The sequence below is a fragment of the Electrona antarctica genome (genome assembly GCF_951216825.1).
Source record: "Electrona antarctica genome assembly, chromosome: 13".
Lineage (NCBI taxonomy): Eukaryota > Metazoa > Chordata > Actinopteri > Myctophiformes > Myctophidae > Electrona > Electrona antarctica.
Genome location: NC_136794.1, coordinates 1,657,260 through 1,680,516, shown reverse-complemented (window position 1 = coordinate 1,680,516; position 23,257 = coordinate 1,657,260). Strand labels below are relative to the sequence as shown.

The window sequence follows — 23,257 nt, the reverse complement described above, 5'->3', positions numbered from 1 at the left end:
AAACATTACAATATTTTAGTTTCTCAATATTGTTGATATTGATGTATATTTATGCACCATGTTACCCAAAATGTGTCTTTAGCAGTGATGGTCGTCGAGTGGAAGAAAGGAGTCAAGCAGCAGGTTGTCGTCATCATCTGATCAGTTTTATTGAACAGAATAACTCAGTTACAAGGCACCACGGGCAGAATGCCCCGTGGACAGTAGTCACATCATAGCTAATTCGTGTGGACTCTCTAGAAGTTTCACTGCGTCAACATATTTACTAACTTCTAAGTCCCGCCTCCCTGGAAACTCACAGGCTCTTCCGGTGGAGGGGAGGAGGGACACCTGGCATGCAGCTCATGTAACACTCTATAAGTTTTATACCAAATAGGACTAATTCAATATCTATACTATATATGAAGTATGCAAAACACATGTAATTAAATAGTTCAAACTATATTGTTAACCAGTCTAAATGATTAAGCACAAATACATTGTATATTCATGTCAATTTCTGGAGCAGAGAGCAGGAGCCCTCTGCCACACAGCACACACACACACATGCACCCCCACAGCTGTTGGTTTAGCAGTTTGAGATAGGAGCGGTTCCTATGGTCACGGACTGTAAATAACTCTAAGCTGTTTTTACTCTGTGTTAGGCCCTCATTTATCAACTCGGCGTACGTCAAAATATGGGTGCACGCCGAAATTACCGCAATTTTCGGCATTTACCATTTCCGCAAAACCTTGAACTTGAACGTGAGCCAGGACAAAAATCACGTCGGGAGCTGTCGTAGGCTTTGTCCTCAGCTGTTTTTCTGTCGTACACAAGCGGAGCAGCATTGTCTGAACTGCTGACATGCTGTCACAGGCATCTAAACATATGTTTTCACTCCTAAAATGTATAAAACTAATAATACACGTGAAAAAAATATATTTTGTAATGGAATGTCATATGAAATTGGTAGGATATTTCCAAGTGTGCAAGCAATTAAAATCGCGCAATTAAAAACAATGTTGCAAGTTAGATGCTTAAGCCATTTAAACAGTGTTTTGCATGAGCGCATACATGTGAGGATTTGGGCTGTCTGTGCTGGAATATTTCCATGGGGACGTTGGAGAGTATAGTGCAGTGCTGCAGCTGCGGAGAGTCCCAACATGGGTAGCCTACTGTAGCCTAATCCAACGAACTCCGGGAGTGCTTGAGGGCTGAAGCACCCACTGACACAATAGTAAGCCAAATAGCACCCACTGACTGAATGCTGAAGCTCCCCTCCCCCTGGTCATTTTGTCACGTATAGGCAGTGGCACACACCTTTACGGTGTTCACAGAACAGGTATTCAAATGCTAATACGGTGGCTTTGTTCTAGTGACCGCACCGCCGCAGCCCGCACGGTTCATTCACACTCCTGCAGCAACACGGTCAGCGGAGGTGCTGCTGTCTGTGTGCTGTGGCCCGTAAAGAGCCATGAGCCGGGAGGGAGGGAGGAGAGGGGCAGCAACACCACCAGGTAATCTCCACACTGACTTGAGACTTGACAAATATCTCAGCCAAAATATCCCAAAACAATGTCCGGGGAACAGAACTGTTTTTTTCCCTCAGACTACTTTTACTTTAAGCCAGGCTAAGCCAGGCAAGCGCGGGGGAACTTTTTTATTGGCTTTTTTTCGTCATGTAACTATGGTTTCCAAGGTCGTACTGCAGTTGTTCATGTCGCAAAAACGAGGGCGAGGCTTGATTTCATAGCGCGTGCCAGATACATTTCAGCCGTCACATTTATTAACGTCGGAACGAAATTAAGGAAGGATCAGCTGTTTGCGATCACTTTATAAATGCCGTGGCGACGTGAGTGTACTACAAAACCTACACTCGAATTTGGGGCAGATTTTACACTCAATTGATAAATGAGGGCCTTAGTCACCAAGTCTCAACTTACAGAGCTCCTCTTGTGTCCTGTGCACAGTTGATGCACCTAGCTGTCTGTGTATCAACTGTCTATAAAGTAACCACTGATTGATATATACGTGTCCATGTCTATAATATATCCATCAATATCAAAATGTGTACTACGTAATGTACACACAAACCTTCACAGTCAGTCAGCCAATTTCCAAGAAATTAATCCCTGACAAACAAAACATATGTTGAAAGTAAAGGTGTGTCTAGCATGTATGAGTATGTGCCGGCTCTACTCTTTGCACACTGTTGATTCTGCAATTAGACAATAGATAACATTGTTTTATATGATAAACAGGTCTATGTACAGTACAGTATGGAGTTTAACCCATTTAGGGCGGGAACCCCTTTTAGTGTTTTAAGCATTGTATGTGTTACACTTTAGCACCGAGTGCCGTGCTGCGAGCTTGTAGATCTGATATTATTGAAAAGTCATGAAAATGTGGGAAAATCTTTCAATATATATTGTTTCAAAGTTTTTAACTAGAAATGTTTGCTTCTGGGGGGTCCCTGGAAAGTCATATTTTCAGATGGGGTGTCAGCGGCTAAATACAGATAATTTTGGGGGTCCTTGACATGAAAAAGGTTGAGCACCACTGATATAGAAACTTACTGTGTGGTTTTTCAGGAAACTGAAACTGACAGTGATTCTCAACCCGTCTTTAAAATCAATGTTAATTTAACTCAGAGTGTACAAATGGACCTGTCAGGGCCCGTTTGGTTCCATTTGTACACTCTGAGTTACAGACCTATAAGGGTCCATTTGGTTCCAAACTATCATTTAGCTGAGGACCCCCTGGAACTCCCACAAGGACCCCTGACCCCACTGTGGGAACCACTGTTATTGTGGATGATTTACTTTTCGGGAAAGTGGGCATGACCTTTGGGCAAATAGTCACTTCTTGATGGAGGAAACCTCCTAACTCCATTGTTTGTTTGTTCTTTTCATAAATCAGTGGTTTTGAACAGCCTTTAAGTCTGTGTGTTGTTTCCAAAATATTGAACCAATGGAAAGTAGTAAAAATGCTTGGGACAAAACCTCTTAACTCCATTGGACCCTCACACTGTGCTAAAGCAGCTAACTCCACCACCTCTCCCCCTCTCAAACTGTGTGCTAAAACTAACTCCACCACCTCTCCCCGTCTCATGCAAGTAATTGACAATATATAAAGTCACAACACCGACTTTGATGAGGCAGTATGTTGGAGTTAGGTGGTTTCTTCCCGATCGACAGCAGAGATATGTCTTTTCAATATTGCTCGGCTATAATATTCACCATGTGTAAAATTGTGTTATTTGTTTTTGTGTATGTGTGATGATGATGTGATCACAGTGTACTGTGCAAAAGAGATCATGCTCTCAATGGTCTTCCCTGATTACATTTATTATCATTCATCAGGGAAGACCATTAGGGGTGGGCGTGCGTGCGTGCGTGCGTGCGTGCGCGCGCCAGAGCAAGATAGAGAGAGCGGTGCACCCACTGCACTATTTCCTGTAAATGCAGTGAGGCATTTATAAGAAATGGTCCCTCTTCTTGTAAGAGGGAAACGCAAAGCGAGAGGAAGAAAAAAAGAATACACAGCCCTCTGCAGATTAAGGGTCTGGCCCTGCTCAGTTGTGATTGGGTTTCCCTGCCCTGCAAAGTTGTGCGAGCACCTATCAGGGCCCAGTATCATGTAAACATGAGGCGGGTTTATCACCAGAGGCAAGGCTCAGGCTCCCCCCATTGGAGGAATGACTAAGCTATAAAAGAGATGGAGACACCAGAGCTGTGTCAATGTCTTCATATTCCTTCAATGCAAGTGTTTATCAGCAGAATCTACAGTACAGTTTATACAATACTGTTTTTCTCCAGACCTACATCTACATTGAAGGTAAGACACTGAGACCTGTTGTCTTTAAGCCACATTTAGACGGTAAAGTGGAAATTAATTTAGCTCTATAATCATTTGATTCAAGTTATTTTCCATATCAAAATTGAAATGTTGGTTGAATTGTGATGTATTTGTTGCCTATAATTCGACCAATATTATATTCACTTAGATTATTGCTGATGAAGTTTCTGTAACACCTGTGTCTCAATGAAACAACTTCATTTCTGCATGCACGCACGCAGCTACTCTTTGCACACTGTTGATTCTGCAATTAGACAGTATGTTTTATATGATACTGATCTCAAACAGGTCTATGTACAGTACAGTATGGAGTTTAGGGCGGGAACCCCTTTTAGTGTTTTAAGCATTGTGTTACACTTTAGCACCGAGTGCCGCGCTGCGAGCTTGTAGATCTGATATTTTTGAAAAATCATGAAAATGTTAACTAAAAATCTTTGCTTCTGGGGGGTCCCTGGAAAGTCATATTTTCAGATGGGGCGTCAGTGGCTAAATACAGATAATTCTGGGGGTCCTTGACATGAAAAAGGTTGAGCACCACTGGAAACTGTATTTTCAGAAAAGAAAGGTTTCTGTGATTCTCAACCCGTTTAATTTCAAGGACCGCCAGTGTGACATGCATTAGACTACAGACCCCCATTTAATGCCATTTCTATCTCTGGGACCCCCAATGTATATTGTAAAATCAATGTTAATTAACAGTGAATTTTCGTAAGATACCGTTGTACAAGAAAGCATAAAACACTTAATGTGTCCATGTGCAGTCCACTGCACTCTGCTGTGCGTGCGTGTGTGCGTGTGTGTGCATGAGCCTAGAGATAGAGTTGTAACACACACACGCGCGCTCACACACACACACACACACACACTGCTTGTGTGGAGCAGATCAGTAGCCATTAGGTACACTATACATGGGCAACTGGCGGCCCGGGGGCCACATGCGGCCCCCACCTTCACTTAATGTGGCCCTCAAGTTAATGTCAGAATACTGATATAATATTGGTTTCAGCTGTTACAATTCCACAACATGCAAACATGACCCGCTTTAATTACTTCAGTCTAAATTAGTAGCTCAATGCTCAACACAAGTATAATTTGCATTTGAAATTACATGAAATGTTAATTTTCAGGATTCCAATTCAAAAATAGCAAAACATAATTCAAGATTTTAATTCGACTATAGCAAAAAATAGCCGATCTATTTTTGCTACGACAGCAATGTGGCCCTCTGGAGTGAGTGTAAATAACAATTGTCAATAACAATAGAGCACCGAAGTCCTGACGTCACTGCCCTCTACTACCAGTAGAGGGCAGTGAGCGCAAAGGTTCCTGTATGTTTTTATAAGCATTGTACTCTCCATAGGGGGATTTTAGATCGCCTCATATAAGAACTGTGTTTGAAAAATAAACCGATCACCCCGGCCTTTTCACTCATATGGATATGAAGCATCGACTGAAGGTGGAAATGTACCAAAATAAGCGTTAGAAACGAGCCAAACAACCCAGAGACTACATTTCCGGGTAGGTTGCTTCTGCCCGCAGCCCGTCGCACAACAGAAACTGAACGTTAATTACGTTTATTTTTATTTTTTATTTTATTGATATATAATGTATCGTGGTTAGTACGAGTCGAGTCACCACCAGCTGAGCTTACGTCAACGAGGAATCTCAGGAACGCAATATGTTGACAGCTGGGCGTGACGTATATGCTCAGCGACATTGCATTCATATGTAGTTTCAAGGCTTTTGCGGTCACATTAATTCCATTTTCTCTAGAAACTGGCTGTATCAAATATGAATGGACATCATTAACGACGCACAGCCACTCCCCTGACAGAAACGCTGAGGTGGTCGGTTTATTTTTCAAACACAGTTCTTATATGAAGCGACCTAAAATCGCCGTTTGGGGATCTCAATGCAAATAAACAAATACATGAACCTGGAGATTGACGACCTCTACTGAAAGTGACGTCAGACTTCGGAGCTCTATTCAAATACGATAATGCATGCCCCCATGAGTATGCTCTCATTAGGAAGAATATGTTCTGTAAATTGGTGTATGCCTTCATCAGCTGTATATAGGCTGCTATAGGTTATGGTTAAGTTTAGGGCAGGCATAGTTGTACTGAGGTTAGGGGTTAGATACTGTCACGTGCATACCCTCTATTCTATTGACTTCTTATAGTGGCTCAGGGTGGCAAGGTTCCCAGTTCAAACCCGGGCTCCCCGCGACTAGTTGGTGTAGAAGTGTCCTTATGAGCAAGACTCTGAACCCCTAATTGCTCCCGATGTGCAGGTTGGTGCCTTGCATGGTTTCCTCCGCCATCGGTGTGTGAATGGGTGGATGCAATGCACAATCTCTGTAAAGCGCCTTGGATAAAGGCACTATATAAATGCACCATTTACCATTTATTTTCCTCATGGCCACATTCACCACGTTTCATGCAAATGTGGTCATAATGTTTTAGAGGTATGCTACTCACATAAAAACAAACAGTCCAGAAAAAATGACAAATAGCAATGAAGTAATAACACGTGGCGTGACCTAATTAACCAACTCTGTTAACGATGTTGAATTATTGGTCTCCAAGCAGCTGCTGAAAACCACAACACAGAAGTTCCTGCTTCCTGTCCAGAAAGAACACAGAAGTTCCTGCTTCCTGTCCAGATAGTCCCAAAGTGAGTGAAAGAATACATGGGTTAGTAAAAACAAACAAACAGAAGAACAATGCTATTATGCATGAACTGTTTGTAATACATAACGGTTTCACATGTTTTATGTGTTTAGAACTATTTAAACTTATAGAGGCACTAACTAGCCCCTCCTATATGCCCAGCTTTCCAGGTTAGTGTGAACACAAACATTGGCTTGTGATTGGATGATCACCCCATAGCGATGATTTGATTGGCTGAGCAAAGTACATATTGAAGATAAAAGTGAAGACGCCAAAAGTGATTGGCCGGAATGACATTTGCGATGATTTGATTGGCTGAGCACGGAATGTGATGTGTGATGATGATAAGACCGCCACTCACTTAACACAGGTGTGATTTTTTTGGTAGGGGAGCTAGCCCTTTATATGAACCGAATTCCAGTCAAATGACCACAAAATGTTGTCCCCGCCCGTCTCAAGTTTTGCCATTGACGATGAACGGAGAAATGGCGTCAGAATTCCGCTAAATATGACATAAATAGAACATCCAAACATTAAACGCCATTGACATTGACGGGAAAATATACATCATATGTAAACAAGCAAATCAGCTAACCAATCACAGGCAACAGGCATTCTGATTAGCCAGTATGAGATGAGGCATGATGATGTATGATGATAAGAGCTGATACTCCCGCTAAATGACGTAAATTAAACATCAAAACATTAAACGCCATTGACATTGAAGGGAAAACTTTTTTTCTTTTTTGTGGGAGAGTGCAATCATCCAATCCACTAAGCAACTCAAAGCAAGGGTTGAATATACACTTGCCATTTTGGAGGCAAGTGCACATTCCACAAACGCCCGATCCTTACAATCTATACCTCATTGTAAAGGTGACTTATCAACAATTACAAGTATATAAAATACAATACCGATTGGTATTATTAAAGTGGAGAAATACAGGACCAAAGTTAAGTTTCCGAACTTTATGCCTGCATGTTCAAAGTGCCTGTTATCGCTGCTTGCAGCTATACTGGAAAATGTCATATGTAAACAAGCAAATCGGCTAACCAATCACATGTTGGTGGGAGCGCTTGGCCAATAAAGGACCACCTTATGTACCTTATGTAGCAATGTCAGATGTCCGCTAACATAAATTGATGTACGATGACAAGAGCAATGTACCTTTCAGTCCATTGTTTGGAGCTGTGGTCATTTGTGTCTCAACCTTTCAGTCCATTTACAATTTACAATTTAGCTATTTAGCAGACGCTCTTAATCCAGCGCGACTTACATTAGGCAAGAACAAACAGTATGGGAATACATCACATATATAAAATGCATTTATCAAGAAACATGCGTAAGCTAAGAATGTAACTAGAACATATCTATATAATGACACTATACATATTAACTATACATATATACTATACTATGCTATACATATGTACTATGATGTGCTATGACTACATACAATGCAATTATTGTGCTGTCTACATGACATGATAAGTCTGTTTCAAATGCTATCTAAGTCTAAAAAGTGTTTGGAGCTGTGGTCATTTGTGTCTCAACCTTTCTCCTCTGTATTCTTACTTTGCAGTGTTGCTGTCATTCTGGGGCTCATCCTAACTCTCCACAATCCAGACGTTCTATAAGATGTAAGCTCCAGTCCGCGTGCGTTAAGCTCATAAAGGTAAACCATTAACAGGGTTAATCACCCTGAAGGTGAATTATATCCCGACAATGACCACCTAGCCAGTTATTATCCCGCTTATAACATGGCTACCTGAAGAAAAAAAAAATGACCCAAAACGCAACAAAAAAGTATTCCATAAGTATCACGCTGGCTGCGTCTGCCCAGCTGCAGGGCTGGAGCACTGTCGGCAAACAAGGAAGTGAGTTTATCAAATAGAATCCATTTACGGGTACTGCTTTGTCTATTTCTCACTCAAATGTTTTCAAAAACATTTGTGAGAGCAACGTTTAGCTGTAAATTGGTGTGTGTTGTGTGTGACATTGTGTGTGTGTGTGTGTGTGTGTGTGTGTGTGTGTGTGTGTGTGTGTGTGTGCGTGTGTGTTTACATGGCTGTCATGTTGGAAACAGTAGTAAACTAGAAAAAGTGCCCTTCTGGGCACAGGTCTCCACCAGGAGGATAGGACTGTGTGAGATGTTTGGCAAAATGTTTAGGATTAATATAAACATGTTTTTTAGGCATTTTGTTCCAAAAATGTGTTTTGCAAAAATCAACCTGTTGGTGGCGCTATAACAGGCCAATGTGAAAAGGGTGGGATATATTCCTCAGCCTAGTAAGAAAATGTGTGAAAGATTTCACGTAAATTGCATGCTGCGTTCATGATTGCCCCGTTTTGTTCAAAACGGGGCAATCTTGCAAACTGTGAAAGCCAATTATAGCCAATTAGGATAGAATATGAAATATCGGACAGATCCGACTTGAGCACATGCCCATAGAGATAGTGTGTAACGATTTGTGAGATTTTTGGACAGAATCTGGAGGAGTAATATCAAAAAATGTTTTTTACAAAAGTCGGCCTCCTGGTGGCGCTATAAAAGGCAGATGCGGAAAATGCAGGTCAACGGTTTGTCCTTGGCCTCTAGGGAGTGTGCATGCAACGTTTCACGCAGATCGGTGCAGTTTTAGGTAAAAAATGTGAAAAGCTGCCTCATGGTGGCGCTATAACAGGCCGTTCTGGAAAATGTGGGGCAGAGGTTCATCGTTGGCATCCAGGGAGTGTGTGTGCAAAATTTGGCATCGACCGGGTTAACGGTGCCGGAGATTAGCTGGTAACAGACGGACGGAAGGACAGACGGACACACACACACACACACACACGGACACACACACACACACACACACACACACGGACGGAGTGCAAAACATACTCTCTCCCCATGCCTTCGGCCTGGTGGAGACAAAAAGTAGTTATCATGAATCATGCGTAAACTAAGAACGTAACAGTGGAGTATCTATGTAAACTATACATACTACTGTATACTATATTATATATTATACACGTGTACTATAAAGTGCTATGAATACAACCATGTTTTATACAGAATACAACCGTGTTTTATACAGAATACAACCATGTTTTATACAGAATACAACCGTGTTTTATACAGAATACAACCGTGTTTTATACAGAATACAACCGTGTTTTATACAGAATACAACCGTGTTTTATACAGAATACAACCGTGTTTTATACAGAATACAACCGTGTTTTATACAGAATACAACTGTGTTTTTATATAAAATACAACCGTGTTATTTTATCATAATCGTTGTAGTTTATTTTTATTTTTTTAATAAACAATTACTTACTACAGTTACTACAGTTTCACCTAAATTAGCAGATCGAGAAGTTTGAAACGCTGTGCAAAGCGATGCGTTTTGAGCTTGTAGATCTGCTGTTTGTAACATTTCTGAATTTTACTCCTGAAAAGTGACATGTGAGGTTTCCACTGGACAGAAACCATAACTTTGTTGGTCACCAGTGTCGAGCATCAAAACAGCAGATCTACAAGCTCACAACCACTTGTAGCGCAGTGCACCGTGAGCTTATAAATCTGCCGGTTGGCCACATGCAACCAAGTATAACTCAGACCTATGTCCCTCGGCGTGTGTGCGTGCATCATGTGTTTGTGCGTGTGCGTGCATCACGTGCTTGTGTGTGTGCGTTATGTTTTATGAGCTTGCTGCGTGGGTGCTTGTCTAGAATAGGTGGGGCCTTCACCCTATCATGTTTAAAGCCTGGTATTTAACCTTAACAAAGCCTCTCTTAGTATTTATACTTATAAACAAATAAATAAACTAATACAAAACTAATAGTAGGCTATATCACGGTTTTCCGTGCTGCGTAAATTACTGAAAGTAACTCTAATCAAATCACACTTTTAGTCTTAGCTTAATGTTCTTTCTTTGCTCCATTTTTAGCCTTTTTAATTATTTCTGTTCTAATAATGAAGTTCTTGTTTTTATTTGTTTTGTAGAAAATCATAAAAAATTAAAAAATAATTACTAATGACTGACTAATGATTATTGTTTTACAGGAATCATTGGAGGACAGAAGCTGATCCTGAACCTGACGCTTGATTCGCACCTCGTAGGTAAGCAGACAAAAGCTACTGGTCTTTAAAATCAAAGCAGAAAAAGTGCTCCTAGGAGCACAGGTCTCCACCAGGTCAGGTAGGATATCCTAGGAGCACAGGTCTCCACCAGGTCAGGTAGGATATCCTAGGAGCACAGGTCTCCACCAGGTCAGGTAGGATATCCTAGGAGCACAGGTCTTTGGCCTCTAGGGAGTGTGCATACAAAGTTTTAGATCGCCGATCGGTGCAGTTATAGGTTAAAACAGTTATAGCGCCACCATAAGTCTGATTAGAAAACGTTTAAGTGGCGTTTCTTCCTCGGCCTAGTGGGAACTAGGCCGAGGAACACGCTGTGAACACGCTGTGTTCGTTTTTAGGCATTTCATTCGAAACGGAGCACTGTTGCAAACTTTGTAAGCAAATCTGTAGTCCTACACCTGCCATGTTGGGACCAACACCTGCCATGTTGGGACCAACACCTGCCATGTTGGGACCAACACCTGCCATGTTGGAACCAACGCAGGTGTTTCAATGACACAAAGGATAGACATTAATCAGCTTTGATTAGTTATTGATGAGTTATATATATATATATATATATATATTTATATAATATAATAATAAGTTATTAATGAGTTATATGATTTATGTTACACTGACTGTTGACCATGATTTTCCAAATAAGTCACCACTAGAGCCTCCCCCCCATTTGTAAATAAATAATCAATCCACTGAATGGGAATCTGGATTCCTGTGTCTTCATCCAGATCATATATTGATAATATCTCTCTCTCTCTCTCACATACAGTAAGACAACAATAACTCAGACATGACTACGATGATTGGAGCTGGAAGAGGCCAGATAGGATCCAGAAACGATACGAGAGGTAAAGGTATGTATCTGAACTACATTTTAATATAGTTTGCTTGTTTGTTTTTTTGCTTGTTTTCAAGTGAAGAGAAGTCTCTCATGAAATGTAATCAATGTAATTAGAATTGAGTTAGAATCATTAAGCCATGTTGTATAGAAACCTCAAATGGATTAATCATATCATTTTAATCAATAATTAAAATAGAGTTAATCATTAAACCATGTTGTATAGAAACCTCTACTGTACCACTTTAATCCATCAGCTCCCATGAGAAATGATGACGGACTTCGGATCGTGCTGGTTGGGAAGACTGGATCTGGAAAGAGTGCCTCTGGAAACACCATCCTGGGTCATGGAGCTTTTGAATCCAGTTTAAAATTTGATGCTGTAACCGATAAATGTAAGAAGGCCAGTGGTTTAGTGAATGGTAGAGATGTCTCTGTTGTTGACACACCAGGACTGTTTGACACCAGGTTCAGTGAAGATGAAACCCTAAAAAAGATCAGTGATTGTATTAGTTTAGCTGCTCCTGGTCCTCAAGCCTTCCTGATTGTGATCAAACTAGGCAGATTCACAGACGAGGAGCAGAAATCTGTGGAGATTATTCAGAAAGTCTTTGGCCAAGAGTCAGTTGAATACACCATGATTCTGTTCACTAACGGTGACCAGCTCGAAGGTCAAACAGTCGAAGCCTTTTTGAAAGATTGTCCAAAATTACAAAATATAGTCAGTAAATGTAAGGGTGGTTATCATGTCTTCAACAACAAAGCCAACGATCCCTTGGTCCGTAGATCTCAGGTTGTTGAGCTGATGGGTAAAATCAACCAGATGGTGTTGGAGAACGGAGGAAGCCACTACACCAATGAGATGTTCCAAGAAGCAGCCAGGAAAATACAGGAGGAGGAAGAGAGAGAGCGGAGAGAGATGGAAGACAAGAGACGTGCAGAGAGAGAAGAACTGAAAAAACAGCTGAGAGAAGAAATGAGGGAAGAAGTGAGAGAAGAGGTGAAAGGGAGAGAAGAGAAAAAAGAGAGAGAAGAGAAAAAAAACAGAAAAGTTGTCAAGGCTATCAGTCTATTAGGAACTACTACAGGTGCTGCAGCGGCAGCTGGCACTGCCTTTGGAGCAGCTGTAGCAGGTATTACTGCAGCTGCTACAGGTGCTGAATTTGCTGCAATGGGAGCTGCACTCGGTCCTATTGGTGCAGTAGTAGGGGGGGTTGTAGGGTTAATAATTGGAGGAATCATCCTCCACCACAAACATAAGAAGGAGAAAAGGAATAATTCAAAGGAAAGGGAACCATTGATCAAGAAGGAAAGTTCCAAAAGGAATAAGTCAAAGGAAAGGGAACCATTGATCAAGAAGGAAAGTTCCAAAAGGAATAAGTCAAAGGAAAGGGAACCATTGATCAAGAAGGAAAGTTCCAAAAGGAATAATTCAAAGGAAAGGGAACCATTGATCAAGAAGGAAAGTTCCAAAAGGAATAATTCAAAGGAAAGGGAACCATTGATCAAGAAGGAAAGTTCCAAAAGGAATAATTCAAAGGAAAGGGAACCATTGATCAAGAAGGAAAGTTCCAAAAGGAATAATTCAAAGGAAAGGGAACCATTGATCAAGAAGGAAAGTTCCAAAAGGAATAAGTCAAAGGAAAGGGAACCATTGATCAAGAAGGAAAGTTCCAAAAGGAATAAGTCAAAGGAAAGGGAACCATTAGATCGTCAAATAAGGCCCTCCTTGATGTCCCTAGGACTAATTTAATTACACGTGGTGATCGGGCATTTTCTGCCCGTGCACCTACGTTGTGGAATGCACTGCCGACACAGCTAAGGCTAGCACCCTCCGTGCCTGTTTTTAAGTCTAAATTAAAAACGTACCTATACACCAAATGTTACGCGACTGTACATATTTAAAGTTTGTTACTGTATTTCCTGTAATTTTGCTGTATTTGCTTTTGTTTGTTGTTGTTTTTGTTTTTTGACTTGATGTATTTTTTTCTTTGTTTTGTCTTCACCCTGCTCTGTGCAGCACTTTGGAACATTGTTTTAAAAAGGTGCTATATAAGGACTGTGTGAGATGTTTGGCAAAATGTTTAGGATTAATATAAACATGTTTGAGGCATTTTGTTCCAAAAATGTGTTTTGCAAAAATCAACCTGTTGGTGGCGCTATAACAGGCCAATGTGAAAAGGGTGGGATATATTCCTCAGCCTAGTAAGAAAATGTGTGAAAGATTTCACGTAAATTGCATGCTGCGTTCATGATTTGAGGCTTTTGTTCAAAACGGGGCAATCTTGCAAACTGTGAAAGCTAATTATAGCCAATTAGGATAGAATATGAAATATCGGACAGATCCGACTTGAGCACATGCCCATAGAGATAGTGTGTAACGATTTGTGAGATTTTTGGACAGAATCTGGAGGAGTAATATCAAAAAATGTGTTTTACAAAAGTCGGCCTCCTGGTGGCGCTATAAAAGGCAGATGCGGAAAATGCAGGTCAACGGTTTGTCCTTGGCCTCTAGGGAGTGTGCATGCAACGTTTCACGCAGATCGGTGCAGTTTTAGGTAAAAAATGTGAAAAGCTGCCTCATGGTGGCGCTATAACAGGCCGTTCTAGAAAATGTGGGGCAGAGGTTCATCGTTGGCATCCAGGGAGTGTGTGTGCAAAGTTTGGCATCGACCGGGTTAACGGTGCCGGAGATTAGCTGGTAACAGACGGACGGAAGGACGGACGGACACACACACACACACACACACACACACACACACACACACACACACACACACACGGACGGAGTGCAAAACATACTCTCTCCCCATGCCTTCGGCCTGGTGGAGACAACAAGCGGGGCACTTGTTGTGGGAACAAAACCTGGTTGAGGAATGGGATGCCATCCCACAGCAAAATGTGGCTAGGTTGGTTGACCAGCATGGTGCCAAGCTGTTGCAGCTGCATTTGGATCTTCCACTTGATACCGAGTTCCCTAACACTGAGTGGAAAAGTAATAGTGTGAAGTGTAAAAATGTGTGGGGGTTTTTGGGGGGGTTTTTTAACTTTTTTCTGTGGGAGAGTGCAATCATCCAATCCACTAAGCAACTCAAGCAAGGGTATCATTCAATGAAATTGGAAAACATTTTAAGGAGATATGACCATTTTAAAATGATTGTGCCGTTTTACCCAAAGCTGAGAAAATCCCCTTTGAATGTTCACAACATTTCAACACCTAGAGCTGGCTAGCCTACTTTGACTTATAAATGTATACATTTCATTTGCCCAAATCAATAATCTGTTGGAATGAAAACCTTCTTCAACATTCAAGCTGTGTTAATATGAAAAAAAAACGAAAATCACAAAAAAAAAAAAAGGTTTATTTTAGATTTTCTGTATTTTCATTATAGGCGAGATGAGGACCATTTTGCTAGACCTGGTCACATTTTGTACAAATCCAGGAAGAAAATCAGGTCTAAGTTACCTATACTGCACCTTTAAACTCCCTTGTCTGTGAAATATCTCCCGACAATGACCACCTAGCCAGATATTATCCCTTACCTTTCTCCCTGCTCTTAATGTTTAATGATGGTGTTTAATTGTGCTGAGCAGGGAGAAAAATTTAGCAGAGCTGAACGCCAATGTACAATATTATATGCACAGGTTAGGTTTATATTTATTTATTTAGCACATAGTATAAAAAATAGACAATACATATCAATGAACAAAAATACAATGCAAGGAAAGGAAGAAGCCAGTTGGCTTATTTGGAATCCTTTCATGTATGTCACTTTTATTCTATAATAAATATTGGTTAAATCTATTCGTGAGTTAGCCTATCTGATTTAAATATATACAATTATATATATGAAATTATGAGTGATATCCGATCTCCGATTATTTGCAGGGTCATACCTGCCGATACCGATTGTGACCGATTCCGATATTATACAGAGGACCACAAAGGGAACAAGCCTAGGCCCTATAGGGGCTTGGCCCAAAGCCTGTTAATAAAGTATTCAATCAATCAGTAGTAGCCTAGTAGAGTAGAAAATGTAGAAAAATAAAAGTTTATTTTTCCTTAAGATTACTTTACATTTTACATCATATTTGCTTTGGCTTTTGTTCTAGACTAGAGCTACTGGACAATTTTGATTTATATTGAACTCATTGATGATTTACATTTTTCATTTTGCATCCCTAATTTATATATATATATATACCGCTTATGTTTGTCACTTCCTCCAAGCCAGTGGTTCCCAAACTTTTTCATGACAAGGACCCCCAAATTGACACTCATTAGCCCGCGGACCCCCATGTGAAAAGCTATGCCAGGGACCCCCATAATAGAAGAATTGTGCAGTGATTCTCAACCCGTTTAATTTCAAGGACACCCCATTTGACATGCATTAGTCTACAGACCCCCTATTTATTGACATTTCAATCTCTGGGACCCCACTTTATATTGTAAAATCAATGTTAATTTAACTCAGAGTGTACAAATGGAACCAAATGGACCCGTCCATTTGACGGGTCCATTTGGTTCCATAAACTATAATTTAGCTGGGGACGCCCTGGAACTCACTCAAGGATCCCTGGGGGTCCCCGGACCCCACTTTGGGAACCAGTGCTCCAAGCCAGTGGTTGCCTCCTACTGACTGCCTAGTCCTAGTCTGGTGTACTAGTGCCCTCTCTTGGCCAGGCCCTGTAACTACAGTCTTTTACATGCCTATAGTAAACCCACAACATAACAGATTGTAACATCTGCCATAACTTTTCAACGGTTTGTCCTACTGGCTCACTGGACTTGGTTTAAAGTCCTTGTCCTTCATTAGTTACTTATCTCTGCTCCCAGTTCTGATCGGTTAATATTTGCCCCTAACGTCACGACAAAAAACCTCATCAAACCCTTCTTACTGGTTATTATTACTCTTCTTGTTACTGTTACTGCTACTGCTAACTACTACTACTACTACTACTGCTACTGCTACTACTACCGCTACTGCTACTACTGTTAAATTAGAAAAGCCAATAGAATGAATGAACAGATGTATGCATTTTCTTCATTGCAGTGTGAGCCATGGACCCACACAGCGGTTCAACGATGGAGCTGGCTGCTCTTGGTCGACCCTTCAGTCTGGGCATGCTGTATGACTGTCGACGAGACTTACTGGTACCAGGTAAATGTACATAATGCTGTATGGCTGTCCATAAGACTCACTAGACTATAGTAAATAACAATAAAGAAATCGCCGTAAAAATGTGTAAAAAAAAAAGACATGTTTCACCACTAGCTAAAACAAAACCTCACCTTTTAGTTTCTCTAATAACAACCTAAAACATGAACCTTGGTTGAAAAAAACAAAGTTGTCCTTTAAAATAATGGCATTTGTAGCCTAATATTTCTTTTAGTGGTCTCATAAAATATTCTAATATTTTGAGATAGGATTTTTTTATTTTCATGAGCTGTATGCCAGAATCATCAAGATTAAAACAAAAAAAAGGTTTTACCTTTTTAATTATATTACGGAAGATATTCTACATTTTTGAGATGCACCTGTATGTAACATAAGGACTGAATTACTGTTTTGTGTTTGTTACAAATTTGTGTTTTGACTTTGACAATTATCTGTGGAGTACTGACTTACTCCAGACGTCACATAGTCTTTTGACAATGGGGTTCCCGAACTGTGGCGTGTGCACCCCCATGGGTGCGTCAGCTCAGCTGCCTAGATAGCATGACATTAATAGTGTAATGGTGCTGCTGGTGTTACAATTAAATTACTTTATTTCCTGCCCGCCTATAACTAACTGGCGAGTTCTGCCATATTTGCAACTCTACAGGACTGGTTAAAATCAGGGAAACTATAGGTTGTCTTTTTTTTAAATTACGTTTCAGGCTTTGGGGGTGCGTCATCTACGTCGGGATGTAGAAGGGGGTGCATGGGCTAAACAGTTTGGGAACCGCTGACATTAGATCACACTTGAGATAGACCATTACACTACCTGGGTGGGAACAGCATGATCCTTTCCAATAAGGATCTCTATATCCCATTGACCAGTTTCAAGAAGAGCTGATTAAGGCAAAAATTATATTTTTCCTCACAAAATGCCATTATTTTAAGAAGGTGACAAAATAACTAATTCCATTTTTCACACTGTACATAGTAATGATCAGCTGACCTCAATAATCTGTGTTTTAGATGGTGTTGTATTGCAATAAGCTAGGAGAAGCAATTGTTTTTAAGCCTTTTTTTTTATTAAATCCAGTTTTTAGTATAGTAAGTATTTATTTCAAATGAATGCAATTGAAAGTGATTCAGTCACAAATAAAGGACGACTTCACCACTTTTCAACCTATCTTCATATAATTGGTGCTCACTAATGTTCATGATGAAATACCAATTTCTTTCCCTATTCGTTCTGTGTCTCATGGGAGGGATGTGAGCAGTTCAGAAACCCATCCACCAGTGACATCATCGATGGGGAATCCAAGCTAATAAAAACTGCAGGCTTTCTATTCCTGAAAAGTTACCATGCTATAATGAGAGCAAAAAATAAATAAAAAATAAAATCTAAATATCTTTTTACAAATCTTGTTTAACCCATTTAGGCCTGACGTCGAAATTTAAAAAATGTCTTCTATATCATACTTCATGTCAAGGAACTCAAAAATCATATGTAATTGGCCGCCGACCCCCATCTGAAAATATGTATTTCCAGGGACCTCCCAGAAGCTCAAGAAGATTTGAGTTAAAAACGTTCACTCTGAAAGAATATGTATTCAAACATTTTCATGATTTTTCCAAAATACAAGCACCGTGTATTTTGTGTGCCGCGCTATGAGCTTGTAGATCTGCTATTTTTCAACAGCTAAAGCATAACATAATGCTTAAAACACCAAAAGGGTTTCCACCCAGAATGGGTTAAAGAACAAAATTAATCTGCTAATGATGATGTCACTGGTGGACGGGTTTCTGAACTGCCCACAGCCCTCCTATGAGACACAGGCTGAGTAGAAACAAATGGTGCTATTTCATCATGAACATTAGTGAGGACCAATTATATGAAGATAGGTTGAAAAGTGGACAAGTCATCCTTTAACTCTTTGAGCGTTTCAAGGATTTCTATATAGTTTGTAGACTTCTCTATGGCCAGAATGGCGTTTTTGAATGATTTATTGAAAATTCTCTGTTGTGAATGTGTGACAACGAAAGACCTTCAGAGAAAGCTTGACTTGTCTGCTTCCAGGAAAAAAATGAACTGAGTTGATAAAATGTTTAGCCTGCATTTACACTGTTTCTGTTTCTAGGACAACCAAAAAAAGTTATGCCCGGTTGAAGTTTTATTTTCTAAATAACTTTTTTTCTGCTGGGCATACATAGCCATGCAATATCTCATTTTAAAGGGTGAGTTGTCTAGTTCAATTAAAATAAAATAAAAAGTTTCTCACATGTACCACTGTAGATATTTTGCCATCTATAAATAGCATGGTCAGTCATGATCAATCTGACCTATCCAGCTAAAAGTCCCCATAGCTCTGAAATTGGAACATCATATAAACTCAATTCTTTTTTGGGGTAAAATTAGACATTCTAACGCACATTTTGATATATACCATGTTTACATAGTCTTACCAGTACCTTGTCTATTCATGCATGTATCTCAAAAACCTGTTATGAAGAAACAGTTTTGATAAAAAACACATCCAAGGACATTGTTTTGATATGACTTGGTGCCCATGATATGTATCAAAATATAGACTTGAATGTATACTGTATTATAAAAAAGAAATTGAGTTATTACCATCTACCGTTACAGAGTAAATCACAGTTGAAACTTGCTTAGTCATATACAATAAACCTCACAATAGTGAACAAAATAGTCATGACAGGTCTAACTCATTGTAAAAGCGTCTTTTATTTTTTACGACTACTAACATAATAAAATGATAAATATTACAGAAAATAAATAGGCCTACATACAAAACAGTTACTCCTCCCCTAGCTCTGATCCATAGCTCTAAATGCGCATTTAGAGCTATGGATCAGAGCTACTCCTCCCAAATGTCCCCAAACCCAGTCCTTGACGGTGTGTGTGTGTGAGTTAACCTGACTCCGCCATATGGGGCAGCAGAGTGTACACTGTGTTCCCCCCTCCTGCTCCCATCTGGGAACTCTCAGGCAGACTTGATGCCCGGCCACAAAACGGCCTGGCCAATCAGCAGCAGCTTCTAGCAACTTCTAGCAGCAGCTTCTAGCTTCTACTAGCTGCTGCTGATTGGCCAGGCCGTTTTGTGAGCAACTTCGCTTCTAGCTGCTGCTGATTGGCCAGGCCGTTTTGTGGCCGGGCATCAAGTCTGCCTGAGAGTTCCCAGATGGGAGCAGGAGGGGGGAACCCAGTGTACTCTCTGCTGCCCCATCTGGCGGAGTCAGGTTATGTGTGAGTAGGCTAAATAAAAAAAACACCCAAAAACTGCCCCCCCCTGAAATGAATGAATGAATGAATCCGGTTCAGTGTCGGAGAACGCCATCGCAGTCTTGACTCTTCATCCTCCTCCTCCTCCTCCTCATCTGATGCCAGTTCTAAATATATAAAAAGAAATAAACATTTTAGCTGTAGTCAGTGCACGCTACTATTACATGGCGTTTTACCCGGCTGCTGGCGATCAATGATTTTATTGTGCAGTGTCTTTGTGGGCCGAGTCGTGGCATGACAAATACAAATAGATGCTTGTATAAGTAGTATCACGATAAAATAATATGGCAACGTTAGAATGAAACACCAATGAGTGATCGGTGGTAATGTAGCTAGCTGCCCAGGGTATATCCAGCACCATTGCGTCGCAATCATCCAGCAACATTGGTACTGGCTATTGCCCGGGCTTGTGGCCCGGCCAATAGCCAGTACCATTTGTGCAGTGTTTGTTAGCAACTACTACTAGCCAACAGCCAGTGGAATGTGGTGACGTGATGGTGCTGGATATACGCTGGGCAGCTACATTACACGCGATCACTCATTGGTGGTGTCATTCTAACGTCGCCATATTATTTTATCGTGATACTAATTATACAAACATCTATTTGTATGCCACGATGCCACGATTCGGCCCACAAAGACACAGTACAATACATTCATTTGATCAGATGTTTTTGTTAGCTACGTCGATCACCTATAGTACCGACCCTTGTTATATATTCTCCGACTATGCATGTCACGATGACTAAACCAGTTAGATCTATCCATATATGGTTCTACCACATCTATCTGATATCAGCACTAGGTCGGCTCGGGCCAAATATAGGGATCGTCTTACTAGACATGTCATATTAGGGCATTTTCGAATACAATAAAATTACCTTTTAGCGAAGGCATCAGCCTTGGTGGTAACTCCGGTGGGGAGAAGGTAAAAACATTGCACACGTGTAATCCGCGAGGGTGGATGTTGCAGCCCGGCCAACGGTCTGGGACTGGAGAATGCCACTGGACACGGATGGATCATTTTTCAGATTGTTTTTTTTGCGGCGACTGCAAACCTGGCTGAAAAACTCTTCCTCCAGTGCCCACCTCGGAGGAGTCAACCAACCCCCCTGTTCACTGGGGGCTGGGCGTCAGTTTCCAATAGGAAAGCATACACGTGTGTCACGTGACACGGGAATTCTGGGAAATGTAGTTGATATTTATGCTCAATACTATATACAGAGGTGCGGACCGAATTAATATATTGGTATTAATAAAAAAAGAGAACTACGGAAAATCACGTACAGGGCAGAAAAGACTAATGCAAAACTCCACGTGTTTTCCAGTAGTAATCTGTCTAAGGGTTAAGAACGTTAAAAAAAGGTTCAAGTGTTTAAAATGAAATAAGCAACAGCAAGGATATTGTTAAATGTAGTAAAATAAGGAAAGACATACACAGCACTGTATAGAAAAGGGGAAAGACATATTTCACCAATTGAGCTGTTCATTCCATTGCAGGGCTTACGTTGTGGGATAATGAAGCTCTGGAGAAGAATGCAAAAATCACACCCCAGCCCAGCACTGAATTTGAGATAGTAGCATCTGAATCAATCGAGGACAAAACTTCAGCACTGAATATTGAAGCTTCCTTGAAAGCAAGTTTCTTGTGTGGACTGGTAAAAGTTGATGGCTCTGCCAAATATCTCAATGATTCTAAGACTTCAAAACATCAGGCCAGAGTAACATTAAAATATAAAGCTACCACAAAGTTCCAACAACTGTCCATGAATCATCTTGGAAAAGGCAATGTGAAACATCCAGATGTCTTTGATTCAGGCAAAGCAACGCATGTGGTGACAGGTATCCTTTATGGGGCACAAGCATTCTTTGTATTTGACCGTGATGTTTCTGAAACAAAGACTCATCAATACGTTGAAGGGGACGTGAAGGCAGTAATCAAAAAGATTCCCACAATCTCAATAGATGGTCAAGGGTCTCTACAAATGAAAGAAACAGACATCGCAAAAGTAGAGAAATTCACATGCAAATTCCATGGGGACTTTTCACTGCAGAAAAATCCGGTGTCTTTTAAAGACGCAATACAAGTCTACCAAAGCCTGCCAGAGTTGCTGGGTCCAAACGGAGAGAATGCCGTACCACTGAAGGTCTGGCTGATGCCACTGAAGGATTTAGACTCTTCTGCTGCTCAACTGGTCCGTCAGATAAGCATTGATTTAGTGATGGAAGCTCAAAGTGTCATGGAGTACTTCAGTGAACTGGAACTGAAGTGCAACGATGAACTAAAACGCCCAGTTGCACAACAGTTCCCCCAGATTGGCGAAAATCTGAAAACCTTTAAAGATCGTTGCAACCAGTACAAGCTCGAGTTTCAGAAAAACTTGGCAAACAAACTTCCTTTAATCAGAGGAGGTGGGGAAGAGGAGAGTGTGCTCGCAGAGTTCCTAAAAACAAGACATTTGTCTCCTTTCAACAGCAAAGACCTGACCAAGTGGATGGACTGCAAAGAGAGAGAAATAAACAGCATAAGCTCCCGCACCACGATGATGAAAAACACAAAGATTGTCTCTTCCAATGAACTTGAAACTATCCTCAATTCAGAAACCCACCATGCTGTATGCTTTGCTTTCACATCACTGCAAACCTCTGAACCATATCTGTCAGCTTTATCAAGCTACCTAAGAGATACACCCAAACTAGTGAGCACTACAACGCATGTAGAAGAGAAACCATGGTACATCTCAGAACAGTCAGAAGTGAGAAATAGAGCAAAGTTGTTCATTGATTTTTCAGAGGCGAACAAAGACAACAAGGATATCCAGTTCCTCATAACAGCTACAACAAATGAGAGTCAAAGGGGAGCAAGCATCTACCTTTATGAAGATGGGTCATTGGCCAATGATAATTTTCAACCACCTTCAAAGCCTGAGAAATTATCAGCAAGTGGCACATCCCACAACAGTGTGACACTCATGATGCACCCGCTGCGATTTGGAGCAGAACATGTCAGCCACTACTCTATTGAGTACTGTGTCACTGGACAAGATGAGTGGCACCAACACACAGCACCCAAAGCTGATGAAATTACAGTTTCCAATTTGTCTCCTAACACAGACTACGTGTTCAGATACCGAGCAGTGTGTCCAGTTGGCAGAGGGCCAGCCAGTGGAGTCAGTGATTCCATGAAAACTTTACCCACAAGTCCACCTGGAAAACCTAAAGTTTCACCAATCTCAAATGGACTATCAGTTACATGGGAGAAACCCACTGAGACTGCAGATGGGGTGACTGTGGAGAGCTACAGTGTAGAGTACGC

At 40.8% G+C, this 23,257-nt stretch overlaps 2 protein-coding genes across 2 annotated transcripts; both read left to right on the top strand.

The window, feature by feature from the left end:
• Positions 1-8,094: 8,094 nt before the first annotated feature.
• LOC306935510 (verrucotoxin subunit beta-like) lies at positions 8,095-23,127 on the top strand (the record flags this gene model as incomplete). The annotated part of the gene is made up of 4 exons (XM_079518611.1): positions 8,095-8,186; positions 16,536-16,643; positions 21,442-22,640; positions 23,056-23,127. The coding sequence occupies exons 2-4, from the start codon at positions 16,544-16,546 to the stop codon at positions 23,125-23,127; spliced, it is 1,371 nt and encodes a 456-aa protein (XP_079374737.1). The 5' UTR covers positions 8,095-8,186; positions 16,536-16,543.
• LOC306935511 (GTPase IMAP family member 7-like) lies at positions 11,744-12,611 on the top strand (the record flags this gene model as incomplete). Its single annotated transcript, XM_079518612.1, has 2 exons — positions 11,744-12,469; positions 12,570-12,611. The coding sequence occupies 2 exons, from the start codon at positions 11,744-11,746 to the stop codon at positions 12,609-12,611; spliced, it is 768 nt and encodes a 255-aa protein (XP_079374738.1).
• Positions 23,128-23,257: the final 130 nt, after the last annotated feature.